Consider the following 18349-nt stretch of genomic DNA (forward strand, 5'->3'; position numbering starts at 1 on the left):
TTATTGCTGAACTGTAAAACAGCATTGCTTTATTGTTTGATTAAACACATTACCATACACTTAATACACAATGTGGCAACGCCATACACACACCAGGTTATATATTAGGTATTATATTCATTTGTACTTCAGTAAATAAAACTGTGAGGTTTCTGTTTTGAATGTTTGTTGCTCTAAATTCAAGGCGGGCTGGGGAGAGGGGGAGACAGTGACACTAACTGGGGTTACAGTCAGTTTGGAACAAGCTATATTTATCTCTTCACATGCACAGGAATAAATACACACAACAAAACCTGTAATCTGTATTTAACTCACCCTGGGGGTCAGGGGAGTTTTTGTGCCTCCCCAACACACCTCATTTTGGGATTTGAACTAGCAAATTTCAATTGACAAACCTAATCCTTTAATCACTAGGCCACAGGCAACAGGACACAATTTGAAAAAGCAGAGCCTCTATTTTATTTATTTATTTATTTATTTAGGATAAATAATGCAGGTAATGCATTCATTTTGTGATTGCATCATTGATACATAAGCATTGGAGGGTTAAAAGGTTCTGAGGTCATGTATATGCTATTAGATACATCCTATAATAACAACACTGCTCCTGCGCTCAGCACATCGCACACACACACGGCTTAGAGGACTGAGAAGTTTGCAGTAAGGATTAAGAGAAAGAGAAACATAAATATTCAAACAAAGTGGAACAAACAGTTAAAGAAGATAAAATAAGAATTGTTGGTCATTTATTAATTTTTACACCATAATTAACATAAACATTATTTAATTCAAATGTGTGTGTGTATGTGTGTGTGTGTGTTAGTGTGTGTGTCGGGGAACTTTCTGCTGATGACCGTGACTACCTCTCCCATCCCGCACAATAGTACGGGACAACAAAACAGGCAGCACAGTCAGCGCTAATCATGCATGGCACAGCAGCCTGACCTCTGACCCTGTGCCACACCAAAAACAGTTCACAGCCAATCGGGAGTCGGAATTCTCTCCCAATAGATTTGGGTTGGATGTAAATGTATAAATACATCTTGGCTCATTAGGTCTGCGTCAGTCGTTCTCTCCCAAGGTTGGTGACTTTTTGTCGGCACTCCTAACAGTAAGTTCTCATTCTACCATCCTTTAACTGTTGGATAACTACATGGCTGAAGACTGTGAAAGTGTTTTATACCTTTGATAAAATAAGGCTGGAAGGAACCTTTCTTGAACATTTGTGGTTTAAGTTTTCACCCTAAGGCAGCTGCGAAACAGCAAACAGAGCCTGCGTTCCTCTGCTTTGATGCGGTTGTAAGAATCAATTTAAAAAGACAGATTTTTACACAAATTACGGCTTATTTTTTAGAAGGAAATGTTTTAGTCAATACGTTGTATTTTTTTGAAAAAAGGGAATTATCTCCCTATGTCCGATTGTATAAATAAAAATAAAGTAAATTTGTACTATATTGATCCCATATTTGGGAAATTATTGTGTTAGCAGCAGATATGCTGTTAACAGGCTGCCCCTAGTAAGCGCCAAGAATGTAGTTCCTCTGGGAATCGAACCCAGGACTCTCTGCTCTCTGCTTCCGAGGCAGGCGTGGATCCAGCCTTACAATCCAGTTTTTCCAGCCTAGTCTTTAAGCCTATATCCAAACTTTAGGTTTTTTTTAATATCAAGTACATTTGCATGAACAAATAAAGACTTGTTTAAATGTTTACTTATAACGTTGTGTCTCTCCTCTCCTTTAGATCCAATCATGTCTCATTCCGGGGCTCAAGGTAGCATTGGCAGCCACCCATCCATCGGAATGCGCAATTTCAAGGTTGTTTACTTTTAAATAGGAATTGAAATAAATGAAAATATATGGACGACGGAAATAGGGTGTAGTCATTTATCTGATCGAGTTCTTTTTTTTTTTCCAGATATACCTTTATGAATTTGAGAACTTCCAGGGTCAAAGAATGGACCTGTTTGGAGAGTGCCAGAACCTTTGTGAGAAGGGCTTCGAGAGAATTGGCTCCATCAAGGTGGAGTGTGGCCCGTAAGTTATTTTTTTTAATGTCCAAACTTGAGATAAACTAGTACTCTTTATTATATATTAATATTAATGATCTACTTTCTTAGCTGGGTTGGTTATGAGCAGCCAAACATGAATGGAGAGATGTTCATACTGGAGAAGGGAGAGTACCCCCGCTGGGACACATGGACCAACAGCTACAGAAGTGATCGCTTTATGTCAGTCAGGCCAATCAGAATGGTGGGTTTAATTCAGGCTGCGGAAAGTGATTTGCAGTATTATTTTGTATTTTATTTTATCAAATAAATGTGATTTTTGTTTTTCGCAGGACGCCCAGGACCACAAGATTTGCATGTATGAAAGTACAAACTTTGAGGGTAGGAAGATGGAGGTGTGTGATGAGGATATTCCAAGCCTGTGGTCTTATGGTTTCCAGGACCATGTCGCCAGTATTCAGGTCACTGGTGGAACGTGAGTTAAACCTAACTTTTTCTTCATATAAACAATTTTTAAAAAAGATACAAAAGAATAAACTGTAACGTTTCGGGCCAATTTCTTTTTTCTGTTTCTCCTCACAGATGGGTGGGTTACCAGTATCCTGGCTACAGAGGCTTCCAATACATCTTTGAAATAGGTTCTTACAAGCACTGGAATGAATGGGGTGCCCACCACCCCCAGATCCAGTCCATTCGCAGGGTGAGGGACATGCAGACACATCGCAGGGGCTGCTTTGAGATGACTGCATAGAGAGGAATCCAGCAAACTTTGCCCTTCGATAGAAAATAGCAACACACGGTTTGCTATGCTAACGTCAGTTTAACAACTCAGCCACACCGGCTAATGGCTTTTTAAAATTTATTTTATATTTTGATTTCAGTGATAGGCTTTTAGGAATATGTGCCATTGTTAACTATTCCGAGTGGGATGAAAAGTTGTCACAGACTTTGGGGGTAATTCTTACACTGGTGAAAACAGCTTCAGCATCCTTTTCGTTTACAGACCTCATACATGGTAATTCTATTTATCATATGTATAAAGCCCGAGAATAAAGAGAAGCAATAGATTAAAGTTCATAGGTTATGTTTAATCTATTTTTTTTCTTGTGCGTAATATCATATTTTACTCAGCTGCACAGGTGTTTAAAGCTAGGATAATGTCAATGAACCTCGTTTACCAAGTCCTCTGATTCACAGAAAGCTATTTGCAGTAAGTTACTACCACGGACAGTTCCCTTCTTCTGATCACGCTGTGCAGTGGGGTTTTCAAACAGAGGGCGGCGCTATCTCCTCACCAGTGAGCAAAACATGGCCACTGGGCTTTCTGTGATCAAACATAAAACACGTGGTGGAGCTAATAGAGCTAATATACTGTATATACTGGCTGGGCTGTTTGCAGTTCATCAACCCTGAAGATACTTTTCCTCAGGGATGCTGGGAACTGCAAGCAAACAAATAAACAAATGCATTTTTACACCTGAAAACAGTCTCTATTACTTTCTCTTCATTCATGTCATTTATCTTTATTTCAATTTCAAGCCCTGTATATTTAAATCGAATGAGTTTGTGTATAAAGGCATCATGAAATGAGAAGAAAAAAATTATTAATTGTGATGGACTATTGTTTTTACCATGTCACTTATTTCCATCGAATCGAAGACTTTTTGTTATTAAATTCAAATTCTGTAATGTCAGTAAGAGCGAATCGAACTGTTTAAAGTTTTCAACTACCGTGTACCGCCCCCTTCTGGCCACAGATTTCTACAGCTGGTGCAGTTGTACACACGTGTACGAATCAGAGACTTCAGACACTTAAAGCCTCTTTAACTGCCTTCCCTCGTTCTCCATGAGAGATTTGATTCACAAAATATAGCATACAGATGACTGGGATATATAGGTAAACATGGAACAAGTAAAACGAATCTATAACACAGGGGGAAACAAATAGACTAAATGATCAAGATGAGGTAAAGACGCATAAAAAACAACTCAGAATGAGGTAAAGACGCATAAAAAACAACTCTATTATGAATATATGAATCTCGATCTATTTGCGCTAAGAGTCAGAATCAAAATATTTATTTAAAAAAATAAATAAATACTTTTTTTCTTTTTTTAATCTGACCCTAAACACAGGTCAGAGGTTCGTGGGAATTCCCTAATAAACAGAGTCTTAACTCGGGCGTGTAGTTTCTTTAAGCCTAATTTTATTTACTCGGCTGGAGGTAGTATTTCTGCTGGCCTGTGAACCTCTGTGATGCGATCGTTCACCTAATCACATTGTTTCAGGCGGGTATTTGTGACACCTACGGATCTTTGCTGACAATGGTATGATGCGTTCACTGCTAACGTGTGGGACGCGACTGAGCAGGTGGAGATGCATGGGCAGATGACGAGGCCTCGGTCTGTCCGTCAGCCGCGCACGCATCACCGGCCGTTTTTAAAGCCCAAGGATTTGGATTAAATAGCTCGGGAGAGAACGGATGAGCACTCGGCGCGGGAGGGAGTGAGTGAGGGAAGGAAGGAAGGAAGGAAGGAAGAAGCCAGGCAGGGACTGATTTTTATCTTTTACCGGATCGGGAGAGGGGGAGGAGGAGGAGAAGGAAGAGGAGGAGGAGAATGAGTTATTCTTGTAGCAGCACAGAGCCTGTTTGCTGTGTTTAAGCCAACGCGTCACTAAAGGCTTCGACCGACGCAAGTCAATCGGCTCCCACGACGACGACGACGCCGAGACCAATAGAGAGGAGGGGAAAAAAAACGAATCCCGGATTCTGTCAGATCGTAACGCCAACAGCTAACAGTCTTCTTACCCTGGACATGAAAGTGCAGCACGGCTGCAACTCGTCAGACATGGGAATCCCGGTTAGAACCGAAGAAGAACTGCGCAGAAATACCGTAATAACGCCAGAAGATGTGCTTGGTCTGCAGAAGATCACCAAGAGTAAGTGACCTGTTTCTGTGTCGGGAGGGATTATCCCGACAAATCTGCTGCTGTCATCAACATCACCAGTGTTTTTTTTTTTCTATATACCGTAACATCGATCAGGCTCCGTGCGTTGAATGCACTGTTTTTATTGGTTGTCTCGAGAAAGCCAGAAAGAGTGGTACCATGGACAGCGTCGCAGCCTGATTTCAGCCTTTATTGCTCGGAATGACCGATATTTGTAACAAACTGTGAGATGCTGCTGCTTTGACGCTTGGTCCAAGAACAAATCTTTCGGAATTAGAAAATCTGGCGGCTTGAGCTGGCCACCAGGGCTTCACCTTACCTTCGATTTGTTCAATTGTCTTTCAAATGTGACTGTTGATATCCATCTCATGTCGAAATGCATTGCATTTAGTTAAAGGGGTTTCCTGAAGATGACTTTTCTTCTTTTTTAGCTGCAGGGTGCTAAAATCCTTCTTCGAATAAGAGACTGACTCAGACCACGTACTTACCTCAGAGCACCTGTAGCTCCAAGGTAACAGGTGGTCAGGGATATGGTCTGATGATCACAGCTTATCTTAGACAGTAATCAGCTGTGAAAAGCAAAAGAGAGGGAGAAAGAGAAAATACAAAACTATTTTGCACAGGCTTTAGCATATTTTCAAACCATTTCGGAATTAGGTCTAAAGAGACACGTTGTAGCCTGGTCACTACGCTGATGTCACAGGCAAGGCCTTGGTAAGTTTGCATGTTGTCCACTTGGTTGAGATGGAGGGGGTCTTTACCTTCTCTGGATTATGTAAATCTCTGTCTTTAGATCTCCATAATATCCCAGGTGTTGAAGGATTTAGTGAAGATGCTGTTTTTAAGCATCTACAGTAGTAAAATATTGACAAAATATTTGTGCAAAAATAGTAAGAACGATTCATACCAAAGGTTTTTCAAATAAAAAAAAGTGCTTGGTGAAATTTTTGATTTTACTCTATTAGTACCCCTCACCACCGACCCCCTGATGCAACACTGTTAAACACTACTACTTGGTTAGGCCGATAAGAAATACTGCTCTGAACATTTTATTAAAAAAAAAAATAATAAAAAAGATAAATAGGATTTTATATTCGATTATGACCCTACTCACAGTGTTATCTCCATCAACAAAAATAAAATTACAATTCCACTATTAACTGTGAAAAGTAATCAGGAGCAATAACAGTGACATAGTTCCCCATTATTAACTTGGGCTCGTTGTCGTTGTTTGTAATAAGAAGTGTTTACATGCTGCCTCAACAATCTGGCACCTTGTAATATGATGAACACATCTCTGAGTCCTCATCCTCCACAGATAATCAAACATGTGATCATCATCTAGAAATCAATATTGGGCCAGATTGTTGTGGTGGCAGACATGGAGATTATATAGAGACTATAGAGTAATTGTAATAATTGATTTTTTCTGCAGTATACCCTCCACTGATAATTATTTATCTTCCAAAAAATGTCCTGTGGTGTTTTCTAAAAAAAAAAAAGTTCATACACTGGTTACAGTAATTACTGCTGTAATCAATCAACAATCTATTTCCAGGTCGTTATTATGCACAGCTGTTATTTCTCTCTTTCTCTCTCCAAATAAGACCAGTCCGGAAATTTAGCAACACACAAACAAAAACACCACAGGAATCACTTACGTTATTCAAATACTACGTTATTCAAAGTCATCATTTTCTCACTGCAAGACAAAGAAAATAGCAGCTGGAAAAAGGGGGCAGCAGAAAATGTCTAACCCTGCAGTGTAGCGACGATTTTCTCCATGGCGATTTCTGAAGGTAAATACTTCATTTTTGGGGCATTGCTGTTCCCGACTGTCGGTGTGGCACAGATTAGCAAATCACAGTGCTTCATTTTTGCACAGAAATGAAAGGAAATTGATTCATAATTCAGAGTGGAATTGTACGTTGCCTGAATTATGTTCAGGGAAACACAGCGTGAACAGTAGTACTAGACGGATGACTTTGACCGGGCAGGCAGACAGTAGGCAGCTGTCGCACCGATGTCTCAATTTAAACCTCATATTTTGCGACCTTGGAGCGATGATTACTCCAGGAAATTGGTGAATAAAGAGAAATCACCAAGAGATATATTTACAAAGGCTGAAAGGCGTACCTATTTTAAACATTTAGATCAAAATCTCAAACTTCGGTACACACACCACAGGTGGCACTCGGGCTCCCCCTAGAGGTACTTGGTGAGATTTTTGGTAGCGGTTGTGTGTACTTGGGTTTAAATTATTTTAAGTGCCAGTTGTGCTACTACTAATAATCTAACTGAGTGCTATTACCATATGTGGAGAGCTAAATATTTCTCACACGGTGCAAAAATGTAGGAACCACCGAATGAGGCCACTGTACGAACGGCACATCTGCACTGCAGGCAGGACAACCTAGCATTTCAGATCAATCATTTCCCAAAAGAAGCTAACACATAGACTACAGAAGACATTAGAGTTTTTAATTGAAACCACCATACGGATAATATCGACCTCTTTTTGCTCACAGACATCAACCCTTAAATGGATTATTTTACAAACCGATAACTATTGTACGAATGCTATACGACATTATTAAAATCCTCTGTGAGACACAGTAGAACCAGTGGAACATTGACAACCTGGGAGCATCGTTTGTTTGCGTGTTATGATAATTTACTGTTAGAACCGTTTGTGGTGTTTTTGACTGAACGTCGACATTATTCGGACATTTTGCTGATTCACTTAAAACAATCTACTTCCTGTTACTCTAATGTGTAATCGGTGACTTGGCCTCTTCGGCCCCCGTTCCTCAACGAGTGTAATTCTCACTCCGTTATGGCGGTCGACACAATGGATACAGCTTTAATTAAAATTGATCTGTGCAGTCAGTTCTAAATATCCATTTCGCACGGCTGTCACACGGTTATTTTCACAGAGTGATCTAAGCAGGAGAGAGATCGCATTGTTGGTCTCACATCGGTAATCAACGCGATCGCATCACCTGACGCTGGTGTCAAAAATAACGACATGTTACCTGAGTAAAGACGGGTCAACGCCATGCTTAACAACAAGAACAAACGTTGTTGGGTTTGACGCCCTAACTCCCCCCGGTGCTGCTGAGAGTTTCCTCTGCCCTGAACCATGGGTTAAATGCAGCGTTTAAATGCAAAGTTTGTCGTGTGTGCAAAGACCCTTAAAGCTAAATCAGATTATGTTCCATATCTGTGGAAACAAATTATGAAAATAAATCAACAGATAAATCAATATAAACAAAACAAAGAAAAGAAAAGTAGAACAGTTCTCAGAGAGGACAGTGGGGAAATAATGGTTGGAAATCATTTTCTTATAGGACAATATCCAAGCCTTTTAAAGTAATATCCCACTTTCCGATGAAACAACCCAGACATTATGCCTACAGTACACTGATTATGACTTGGAACTACTCAAAAAATTACATTTAAAAGTAGTAAAAGAGCAGCATGGGCCTTAGGGTAGTGCAAAGATATAGTTTTCTAAAAGTCATTTCAAAATCCACAAACCTAATCGCACATTCAAGTTTGACTAAATGAATGTGACCTAATGACTAACGCCGTGGAAGTAGTACTGCAGTACTGTTGGTAAAAAGGCCCAGTCACTTCTGATGATCTGTGTTTGTTTAATCAGATCAAGAAGAAGAAGAAGAGGAAAGATAGAAACAAAAGTGTCAGTCTAGTACCATTATTAATCAACATGACGTTGTAACAGCAAAGGTAAAAAAAAACAGTTTGTAAAATTGAATTCATGGAGCAGCCAAACGAGGCCAGCATTCATTTCTCCACAGTCAGATGTTCCCCTGGTTCTCTGCCTCTCTGTGCCAATTCACAATGTCAGCCAAAAGTCTTTCTACGAGAACAAAATACGGTCCAAGAAAAACCGGAAGGATTTTCCACATCCTTTTTAGCGCTCTTATCTGTCTTGCTTTGCAAAACTTTTTTGGAACAGACAGATGGCTTTTTTGAATTTAGTTTAATCTGATTTATCACAGGGTAGCTGTGGATTAATCCCAAGCAGAATTTATCATGGCTAACCAACATTAAATCTTTAGAATTTGTGATTTTTTATTGGTTAATCGGGTATATGATTATGAATATCGCCGGGAGAGAAAGACAAATAACAGGTGTCTATTTTTATTTATGATTAATACAAATAATGGAAATGATAATACAGGAAAATGTCAAGAAAAATACGAGACATTTAAATGCAGTAATACCTTGAGATACGAGCGTCCCGACATAAACAAGTATTCTAAGATTGCTTTGAGATACGAGTAAAGATTTGAGATACGAGCACGCTAACAGACGTTGACGCTAGGTCACGTCACGTGTTCGTTGACGTCCGTACGCATCTCGTGATTTTCTCTCTATTTTGTGCAATATTCTTCATGATAGTGATGAGTCCTAACAAAGTGAGTGGTAGAGATGGTAGAGAGAAGAAGAAATGTATGATAAAGCCCGCTAAAGAAAGAACACAAATACAAAAAATAAAAAGTAGAAATGCCGCCATTAGCCGCTACTGTATCGTCTGTCTCGAACGTAAGAAGTCAAGAAGTTATTAGCACTAATGAAGGAGTTCTTTAAAGTGCCGGAACGGATGAATTTTTTTTTTTTTGTTATTTCTTATGGGAAAAAATTATTTGCGATACGAGCATCTTGAGTTACGAGCTCGGTCCTGGAACGGATTGTGCATGTATCTCGAGGTATTACGGTACTTCAAATTCTACCAAAAATATAATGTGAATGTGATTTATTTGTCATTGTGACACAGCACACCACTGCACACAATTGAAATAAACGATGACTTGCATTACATTTACTAGGGTCAACGGTCACGTGTAATAACACTCTAAGGTATGAACATGACATGAGGTGAGTGAAGACAAATGAGAGAAAAAAGAGTGATGTCAGAGTCGTCTCCTTCCTCGTTCCATCTACAGCCTGACCCTAAATGTTACAGTTCTGTGTGTGCGTGTGTGTGTCTGTGAGCGACGCAAAGATTAAATCATACTCCATAATAAAGTGGTGTCATGTGGGTCAGAGACAGACGGCAGACACTGACACAGCAACACGTTAGACAAGCTGCAGCGAAAAGGTGGGAAAAAAAACGGCGTACAGGGAGTCAACGCTACACACCAAGACAAATTTGTCCTCTGTCTTTAACATATTCATAAAACACGTGAGTGATTAATATGGGACACACATGGCAGCAACGGGTTGCCCTTTACCGGCCCAGAGAGCAGGGAAGGTCTTTTGGTTCTTGCTTAACAGACCTCACCACTGTAAGTGATGGGATTCAAACCTGTGATCTTCTGATCTCGAGCCTGAATCTGTAACCACAAGGTCACATGGTGACAAGTGAGAAAAAAACAAACATGTTTCTCTCTAGCAAACATTAGACCTGGTGATCATCCATCTGTTATCTACCGGGGGGACACTGGAGCCAATCCCAGCTCGCCAGTCCATCGCAGGGCCACGTATAGAGACAAACAACCATTCGCACTCCCATTCACACCTATGGTCTATTGATAGTGTCTGATCAGCCTGCTCCTTGATCTATTGATAGTGTCTGATCAGCCTGCTCCCTGATCAACATGTAAACATGTAAACTCCATACAGAAACATCAACCCGGAATGGAAACTTGTGCGCCTTCTTGCTAAAGAGGCAAGCGTTCTAACCAACATTCTCCACCTTGTGGCCACCTGGGGATCAGTCACATTTTAAAAAAAAACTGTTTCTGTCAGTTCTTTTTTAATCAGAGGAGATTAGCTGTGATCACACTGCAGTGATGTTCAAAATACTGTCTTCTAAGACCTTCCTAATTACTGAAATGTATCTGAAGGTTTAGTTCATTATAATTTGATGGATCACGCTGCTCTTTGGTTTAGTTAACCATCGAATCCACCAAATTCGCTCACGAGTCAGGTTGATGGAAGCAGCAGCATCATTTTATGTTGTTTTTTAACCCAATAGTTGAGAGTTTGACGCAGGTCAAAATATTGTGTTTCTCCTCATGAAGCCAGAGAGGATATTTTCCTCCTCCTCTCTGTGATGCAGACCAAAGGATGGTAGGAGTTAAGAATCTCATTTGCATTCAGCTGCTCAGAAATCCAACCCCTCCGTGAACCTCACCGTTTGCCAGTTTGCCTACAGGTGCTTTGAAGTGAGAGACATGAAGCGGCCTGCAGTACACAGGTGTGCAGTATATCATGTTTTTAATACGCATGTCACCAGCTGCCATTGGCTATGAATCACTTCGATGTGACGTAAACATATCTGCATTGTGTGCCCTTCTCTGCCGGTATTGGTTTCAACACCCAGTCACCCAGCAGTGATCATGGAGCGCAATGTCAGACGGAAAGAAGGAGGAGAGTCAAGTCAATCTCCTGCGGCTGAAAGTCTTTTACTCCAGGCTAATCTTAGGGATTAAGGCACTATAAGTGGCAACACGCTCTCTGTTCATGAACACCATTTAAGTGTCGCAGGCAACGCGATTGGACCGCGCACGCGGGGACACAGCAGGGCACAGAGTCGGTGCTAATTTTACACTCGAGGGTTGCTGTCGAGTGGATCTTCTTGGGACGTGAAGTGAAAAGAAGCAAAGTTCCTGTTTTCATTATTACAGAAAATACACATTAAATATAAACTCAGTGCTCAATGCTACAGGATATTTGTACGGGGAGGGGTGGGGTTCCATGCCATGCCAAGATAATATTTAAATGCATTCTTTTCAGCTGTTCCTCCAGGGGTCAGCGAATCACCTGCCTCCTCTTCTTTTACACATTCACAACATCCACCTATTTTCTCTGAGGTCCTCCTCTTCACATTCTGCCTGGCAACACCCTCTCCAACAACTCTTGCCCGTTATATCTTCTATCTCTCCTCAGCTCATGTCCAAACTTCATCTCCAAACTACTCCGCCTTAACTGTCCCTCCGATCTGCTCACTTCAATCCAGTCCAAACTGGTCACTGACAGTGTAGACCTCAGCATCTTCATCGCCTCCTCCTCCAGCTCAGACTCCTTTCAATTAGACAAACCAGGCATCATAGCAGGTCTCACTACCGTCTTATAAAAAAACACATCACTTAAACACAAGTATCTAAATCTTCTACAATTAACATCATTAACTTGAAGACATATCCATGATTCTATGGATAAGGTGAAATGTGGTTTAATGTGCAAATATTGTTCAATATTTTACCGCAGAGTTTCATATTACTGAGGAAAGTCTTTAACAACGGCTTGACAAAACTTTTTCCCCCTTGCTTCTTTGCCGTACATAATTTTGCGATCACATTCACTGCCACAAAAAAAGTAGTTTTTAGTAATAATAACTATCAACACTAGTCCATTAATGGACGCATCACCTTAGGTTGACCGTTGGTGTTCTGAAAACAAGACGAAAGATGAAAGATAAGTCACTAGGAAAAGAACAGAAAAAAGAAAAAATATATTTTGGCTACAATCTTAGAAACAACTCACGTTAGCTCGTCAGTTAGCTTGCTAGCATAGTGCCAAGGGAGCCAACCATAACGTATTCGTTAAAAATCAGAGTCTGAGGAAAACCTAATCAGTCCATGAAGCGGACAAAACATGGAGTCTGTTGGAACATATTTGGGAGAGATGTCTCTGTCCTCTCTAGAAGAAGAAAAAATCAGAACGTTTCATTTCATACAACTAGTGGTAAGTGGAAGAAAAACTCCTTCGAAGTAACGCTGTTGCACCTTGTTGTTACAGAGCAGCCAGGTGGATGATGGGGAGGAAAGTGATGAACTAATCAAGCTGCTGCGCAATCACTGGGAGGGTTGCTAGGTGACGGCGTCGTAGGAGGTGTTGTGAGATGATACATGTGTGTTCCTGGTACAACTATACTTCAGAGGACATTTTTTGGGGAGTACTACTGTTTTGGGGACCAATTTGAAGGTCCTTAATTAGTGACAGGGTATTTTCAGGTTTATGATAGAGCTGGTCAGATTAGATTTACAACAGAGGTAAGGATTGAAATTAGGCATATATTGAGCAAAATTTGAGGGAAAAGAAAGAGGCTACAGAAAGCATCATGTTTATGTGAACTGCTCATGAAACACAAAAGCATGTGTGTGTGTGTGTGTTTGTGTGTGTACTGTAGCAACCAGTCTGAAAAAAGAAAAAATCCTAACCTAGCCAGAGCTAATTTATCTCTAATGCTCATAAATTGTATTAATTTATCATCAGATTATCGGAAAAAGCAAGAACTTGAGTATCTTGAGTAATTTTGTTGTTAATTATCATGTCAAAAATTAAAAATTAAAACAATTACAAATTTTCAAAAACAAGTGATGAGCAGCTGTACTATAATATAGTACTGCTATAATAATGGAGTCCTAGTTGTAAATATATATAAATTATTTACATGTTGTAGTGAGTTTCAAACATGTAGCAGCATCATACTGATAACATGGCTGTTCTCTACACTGGAGCATGTGGAAACAACTCCATTTGTGTTTTATAACCGGTCCTGGCATGAGGCCATTTTTGATCCATTAAATGCATCGAGCCTCATCTGCCCATGTAGAGGGCAAAGGCAGTGACAGAGTAATTTGCCTTTAAATTGAACTTTCTTTTTGGTTTTCTGTAGTAATAGGAACATTTTAATATACAGTTTATTCAAATGTTAAACAATACCTTCTTCTAACTAGGGTTACACATTGCTGTGTATTGTTTCCACCATCTCTTCTAACCCACATTCCCCATTCAACAGTAAGTGTGTTTCTCAACCAGAACAGCTTTTTCAAACACAAACTATTTCAAAGGTCAGGTAATGAATGAACAGCCTTCAGTGAATCACATTCAGCATCCTAGTCATTTGAACCAAAGGCAGTCGGTCTGTAGACCGGACCAAGGTACAGCAAATGATCAGCTATGGTTTAAATTAGGCCCACTTGTATAGACCTCATGAAGTTTGTATTCCATCCACATATAAACCACCATCTATTTCGGTCAGTGTCGACTCTTTGCTACAGTACTTCCTGTTTTGTATCTGCAAATGTCCAGGTTGACCTGCCTGGTTAAATAAGATTTAAATAAATTACTTGACAGATAACATCCAGGGAAATTGACTGTGTTCTCATATATCAAGTCATAAATATTTTTTTTATAATGTTGATTGTCAAACGACAAATACATTTTACAATATTTAGCCAACAAAGTTTGTTTTTGTATCGACTGTTTCGGTGAAAAAATGTTGTCATCAACATGACTTCAGTTAAAAAAAAAAAAAAATATATATATATATATATATATAATATAAATATGTCCTCTTTTAACAAGTGACATTTTTGTCCAAGGCGTCCAGTCGGCTGTACTGAACTCCATGTTAGCTTCTATAAATACCTCGGAGCAGGTGGCTTAAGCCTGTGTTGTCCATCTGCCCCCAACCATTGGAAATAGTAGAAGATGCCACGGTGCAGGTGTGTGCGTGGCCATATCCCTGAGCACAGACACACAGGGTTCCGTGCGTACAGTCGGTCTGTGACTCTCTGTGTGATTGTGTCTTTCTTTTCTTTTCTTTAACTGTGTTAAATTCCAGGCCTAAGCAAAAAAATACCTCTACATGCTTATGCAACATGCGTGCATGTGTATGGTGTATAACCAGTTGGTCCATGTGAGGGTAAAAGAGAATAAGCCTCTTATTTCTAATCCAGGCACTTTGGGAGAAACACACACACCAACACACACACACACACGGCTACATTTGCATGTGTATGACTGCTCATTATCATGCTCAGTATGAAGAAACATTTGTATACACTGTTACAGTGTGCAGTAAATGAATGAGACCACTGTTATTGATGCAGCTCATTGTCCATTTAACCATGAAACAAATTTCACTTAATTTTTTAAGTTTCATTCCAGCAACTGTGTATTTATTTAAGTTAGGAAGGTGTTTTTTCTGTACAATGTTATGGCTATTTTTAAAGTTTTAATCATTGTTTTTTGTTAGTTTTGTGCAAACATGCACTTTTGTGTTTGGAGGTGATACCATTTTAGAATGAAAGACAATAGATAATCTAAGCATTAAAAACAAAATCTTAAAATTCTATAATATGCATTTTAATATAACTCTAATAATTAACTGCAGGAATGAAGCAGTAAAAGTTACATTTATTCCTCATTCCTTATTTAAAGTTTGCAGTATTTGACCGATATGTCACTCTAGGCAGTTTCTGTGTGTCTGAATATTTCTTTTTTCTTCTTTTTTTTCGTAATTGTCAGAGTGACATTCTAACCTCTCTATTCCTTCTTATTCTCTCCCAGATTATCTCTGTTCTCCAGAGGAAAACGTCCACATGATCGACTTCACCAGGTTCAAAATCCGTGACATGGAAACAGGGACGGTACTATTTGAGATCACAAAGCCCCCAACACCAGGTCAGCTACATCACTTTCGACTTTAGATAGGGACCTTGTTTTTTTCTAAATGAGCACAGCGTGTAGAGATTATATTAATAGATAAGGTTTAAATGGATTTTTCCCTCCATTTGGTTCCTGTCCTTTAGAATTAAATCAAAAATACCTGCAGCGCAAAGTAATCATTTCTGTTCCGCCTCGATCTTTCTATTATCACCTTTCTGTTTTAGCTGGAAGTAAAAAGCAGTGTGATCCCAACGCCGGCCGCTTCGTTCGATACCAGTTCACTCCAGCCTTCCTGCAGTTACGGCAGGTTGGAGCCACGTAAGTTCAGCATGAATGCTGCATGTTTCTGTATACTGACAAAAGACGAACACACTGATGCAACACTGTAGGTTAATTCCTGTTGCATTAACAGAAAACAAGAACTGCATGTAGGAGGTGTGTGTGTGTGTGTATGGGAGTTCTATCGTGTGGAGAGAGGCTGTTTTTAGCGAGTGTGAACTTGGATAAACAGAACCGTCCACCCGCTCAGCCCTCGACTATCTGATCTGTGCTAATGTGACTTCACTGTCAATTCGAACTCAAATATTATTATTATTATGTCTTTTAAAATTGAGATGTTAATCACATTAACCTCGGTATCTTTCCAGAATAACAATTCCATCATTAGGATAAGTCACAAATAAAAACAGGTGTGAAAATCATACATCTTTGTGCTGTGTTGCTGTAACAGAGAAATACAGGAATTTTCAGCTATTTTGTTTGCAGTGTCAACATATCTTGATTAATCATGATTAGTTGGTATTAATTACAATCAAAAATGTTTCATCGTTATTTGGGATTTATCCACCAAACAACCAAATTAAACATTTTTTTGACCGTCCTAATAGTAAATAAATACTATAAGTTTTTGATTATAGCCGTCAGGTAAAAAGAAAATTAAAACTTGTTTTTGTAAATCCTTACAATGATTACTGTTAGCAGTTTTAAAATTTGTTTTATAAAGATTAACATTAATTCAACATACTTTGGCCACTGTTAAAGCTTTTAAATATAAAAAATAATAATTAAAAAATAGTTAATAATTAAATAATAATTAAAATAATAAAAATACAGGGTTTTGTCAAAGAATATTGCAGGACTATTTAATTTAATTTTTATTTGTAACGACTTTGTCCTCATGTCCACTACGTAGCGCTGTGGAACACTCTGTATATACAGCAGCATTAAATGTGATTTGTTGCAATGATGGGCCACTAATTAAACTTGTGTTCACATTTGTTTTTACTCCAGACTATTATAATTATACTAATTTTTTTGCTTTATTTTTACTATATCACATCTTGGACACACGTAAGGTGTGGCGGTATCAGCCGTTACCGTGGACCGGTAATACCGCGCCATTGTTAAAGGATCATTAACATTTCAAAATAAAACATATTTTAGACTTTATTCTGTTAGTATCAGAGTCTGAATGACCTTTTATTTTGAAATATTGCCAGATTATCTTTTAATGAAAAAGGGATATGACTTTTGGAATGAAGTAAATTAGTAAAACTGAAGTACATTTCTTTCATTGTGTCCCACTCCGGCCCGGTACCAAATTACCTACGAACTGGCACCGAGTCCTGCTATAAACTACTAATTTGAACTGAATGAACTTCCTACCTGTGTCCCTGCAGGGTGGAGTTCACAGTGGGCGACACTCCCATCAACAACTTCCGTATGATTGAGAGACACTACTTCCGCGATCAGCTGCTCAAGAGCTTTGATTTCGAGTTCGGCTTCTGTATGCCCAGCAGCAAGAACACCTGCGAGCACATCTACGAGTTCCCCGCGCTGTCAGAGGATATCAGTGAGTGAAACTTTTAAGATCCACAGAGAAAATGCCGCTATTTTGTTTTTTTGAGCCAGCAGATGGCGCTATTTACACGCGTCGCTGGTTTGTGCCTGTCACAACAGGTTGTTTTTTTAATCAAATTTGTGTATTGGGTTTTACAAACGTAAATAAAACAAGGACTAAAAAAATACAAATACAACATCACATATATTTTCTGGTCCACATTTCTTTACATATTACTATGTGCAGGTCTTACAAATGAGGTTTTTTAGAGCTTAGTGGTTCTGGACGAAAAGCGTTTTTTCATTCCTGTATTTTTTTTTTTTTAAATATATTATTATGTAAAAATGTGTTTAAGATGGACAATCAGAGTCGATCTGGTGAATGACACCAGAATGTCTCAAGGCAATTCATTACCAGAGGTTTTATTTGTCAAGATGCCAATATTTTAATAGATTTCTGTGAAGGATCATACTATTATTTAGTAATTACACTTAATAATTATAATTATACCTATTACACCCTTACTTTAATGACTGCAATTTCCAGTGGTGCTACCTAAATAGTCTAAGCCAGTGGTTCTCAAACTGTGGTAAAAACAAGCGTTGTCTAGTGGTACGCGTGAGATTATGAAATAGGTATTATGAAATAATGTTTTTTTGCTGCAAAGCAAGTCATTGGGAATCATGAGATCACTTGCAAGTTGAACGTGGAACGAGCAGGGGAATTCTAATGTTGATCAATCATGGCACTTGTTAAAATGATCACATTTGTCTCAGAACTTGTTGAATTTCCTCTCCTCCAGTGCGAGAGATGATCCTGCACCCTTACGAGACACAGTCTGACAGCTTCTACTTTGTGGACAACAAGCTGGTGATGCACAACAAGGCAGATTACTCCTACAGTGGTGGGCCGTAAGAAGACCTCCTCCATCCTTCGCTCTTTACTTACTTTGTTCCCTGACAAGACATTTTCTCCACTTCAGAGCCAGCACAGACACCGACGATGGACAGACATCCCGCCTCACTTCTCCCTTAATTTGATTCAGTGTATTTCCATCCAGGTTCTCAGTCATGTGTCCACTCTTGTTCTCCCCTCCCTCTTTGCAGGAACATTGCATTCTGCC

At 39.3% G+C, this 18349-nt stretch overlaps 2 protein-coding genes across 3 annotated transcripts; both read left to right on the plus strand.

Annotated features, from left to right (window-relative positions):
* Window positions 1-20: 20 nt before the first annotated feature.
* On the plus strand, window positions 21-3489 carry crybb1l3 (crystallin, beta B1, like 3). Of its 2 annotated transcripts, XM_008309137.2 has the most exons (6): window positions 21-1111; window positions 1741-1814; window positions 1915-2033; window positions 2117-2249; window positions 2338-2480; window positions 2588-2756. In XM_008309137.2, the coding sequence occupies exons 2-6, from the start codon at window positions 1749-1751 to the stop codon at window positions 2754-2756; spliced, it is 630 nt and encodes a 209-aa protein (XP_008307359.1). In that variant the 5' UTR covers window positions 21-1111; window positions 1741-1748. The 2 variants fall into 2 exon arrangements, with proteins under 2 accessions (XP_008307359.1, XP_024911116.1); XM_025055348.1 differs by lacking the exon at window positions 21-1111 and having other exon boundaries at window positions 1749-1814; window positions 2588-3489.
* A 700-nt stretch (window positions 3490-4189) lies between these two features.
* Window positions 4190-18349, plus strand: unc119a1 (unc-119 lipid binding chaperone a1). Its single transcript, XM_008309135.3, has 5 exons — window positions 4190-4946; window positions 15288-15401; window positions 15611-15704; window positions 17066-17238; window positions 18029-18349. Exons 1-5 carry the CDS (start codon window positions 4823-4825, stop codon window positions 18139-18141), a joined length of 618 nt encoding a protein of 205 aa, XP_008307357.1. The 5' UTR covers window positions 4190-4822; the 3' UTR covers window positions 18142-18349.

The sequence above is a fragment of the Cynoglossus semilaevis genome, chromosome 4 (genome assembly GCF_000523025.1).
Source record: "Cynoglossus semilaevis isolate Cse_v1.0 chromosome 4, Cse_v1.0, whole genome shotgun sequence".
Lineage (NCBI taxonomy): Eukaryota > Metazoa > Chordata > Actinopteri > Pleuronectiformes > Cynoglossidae > Cynoglossus > Cynoglossus semilaevis.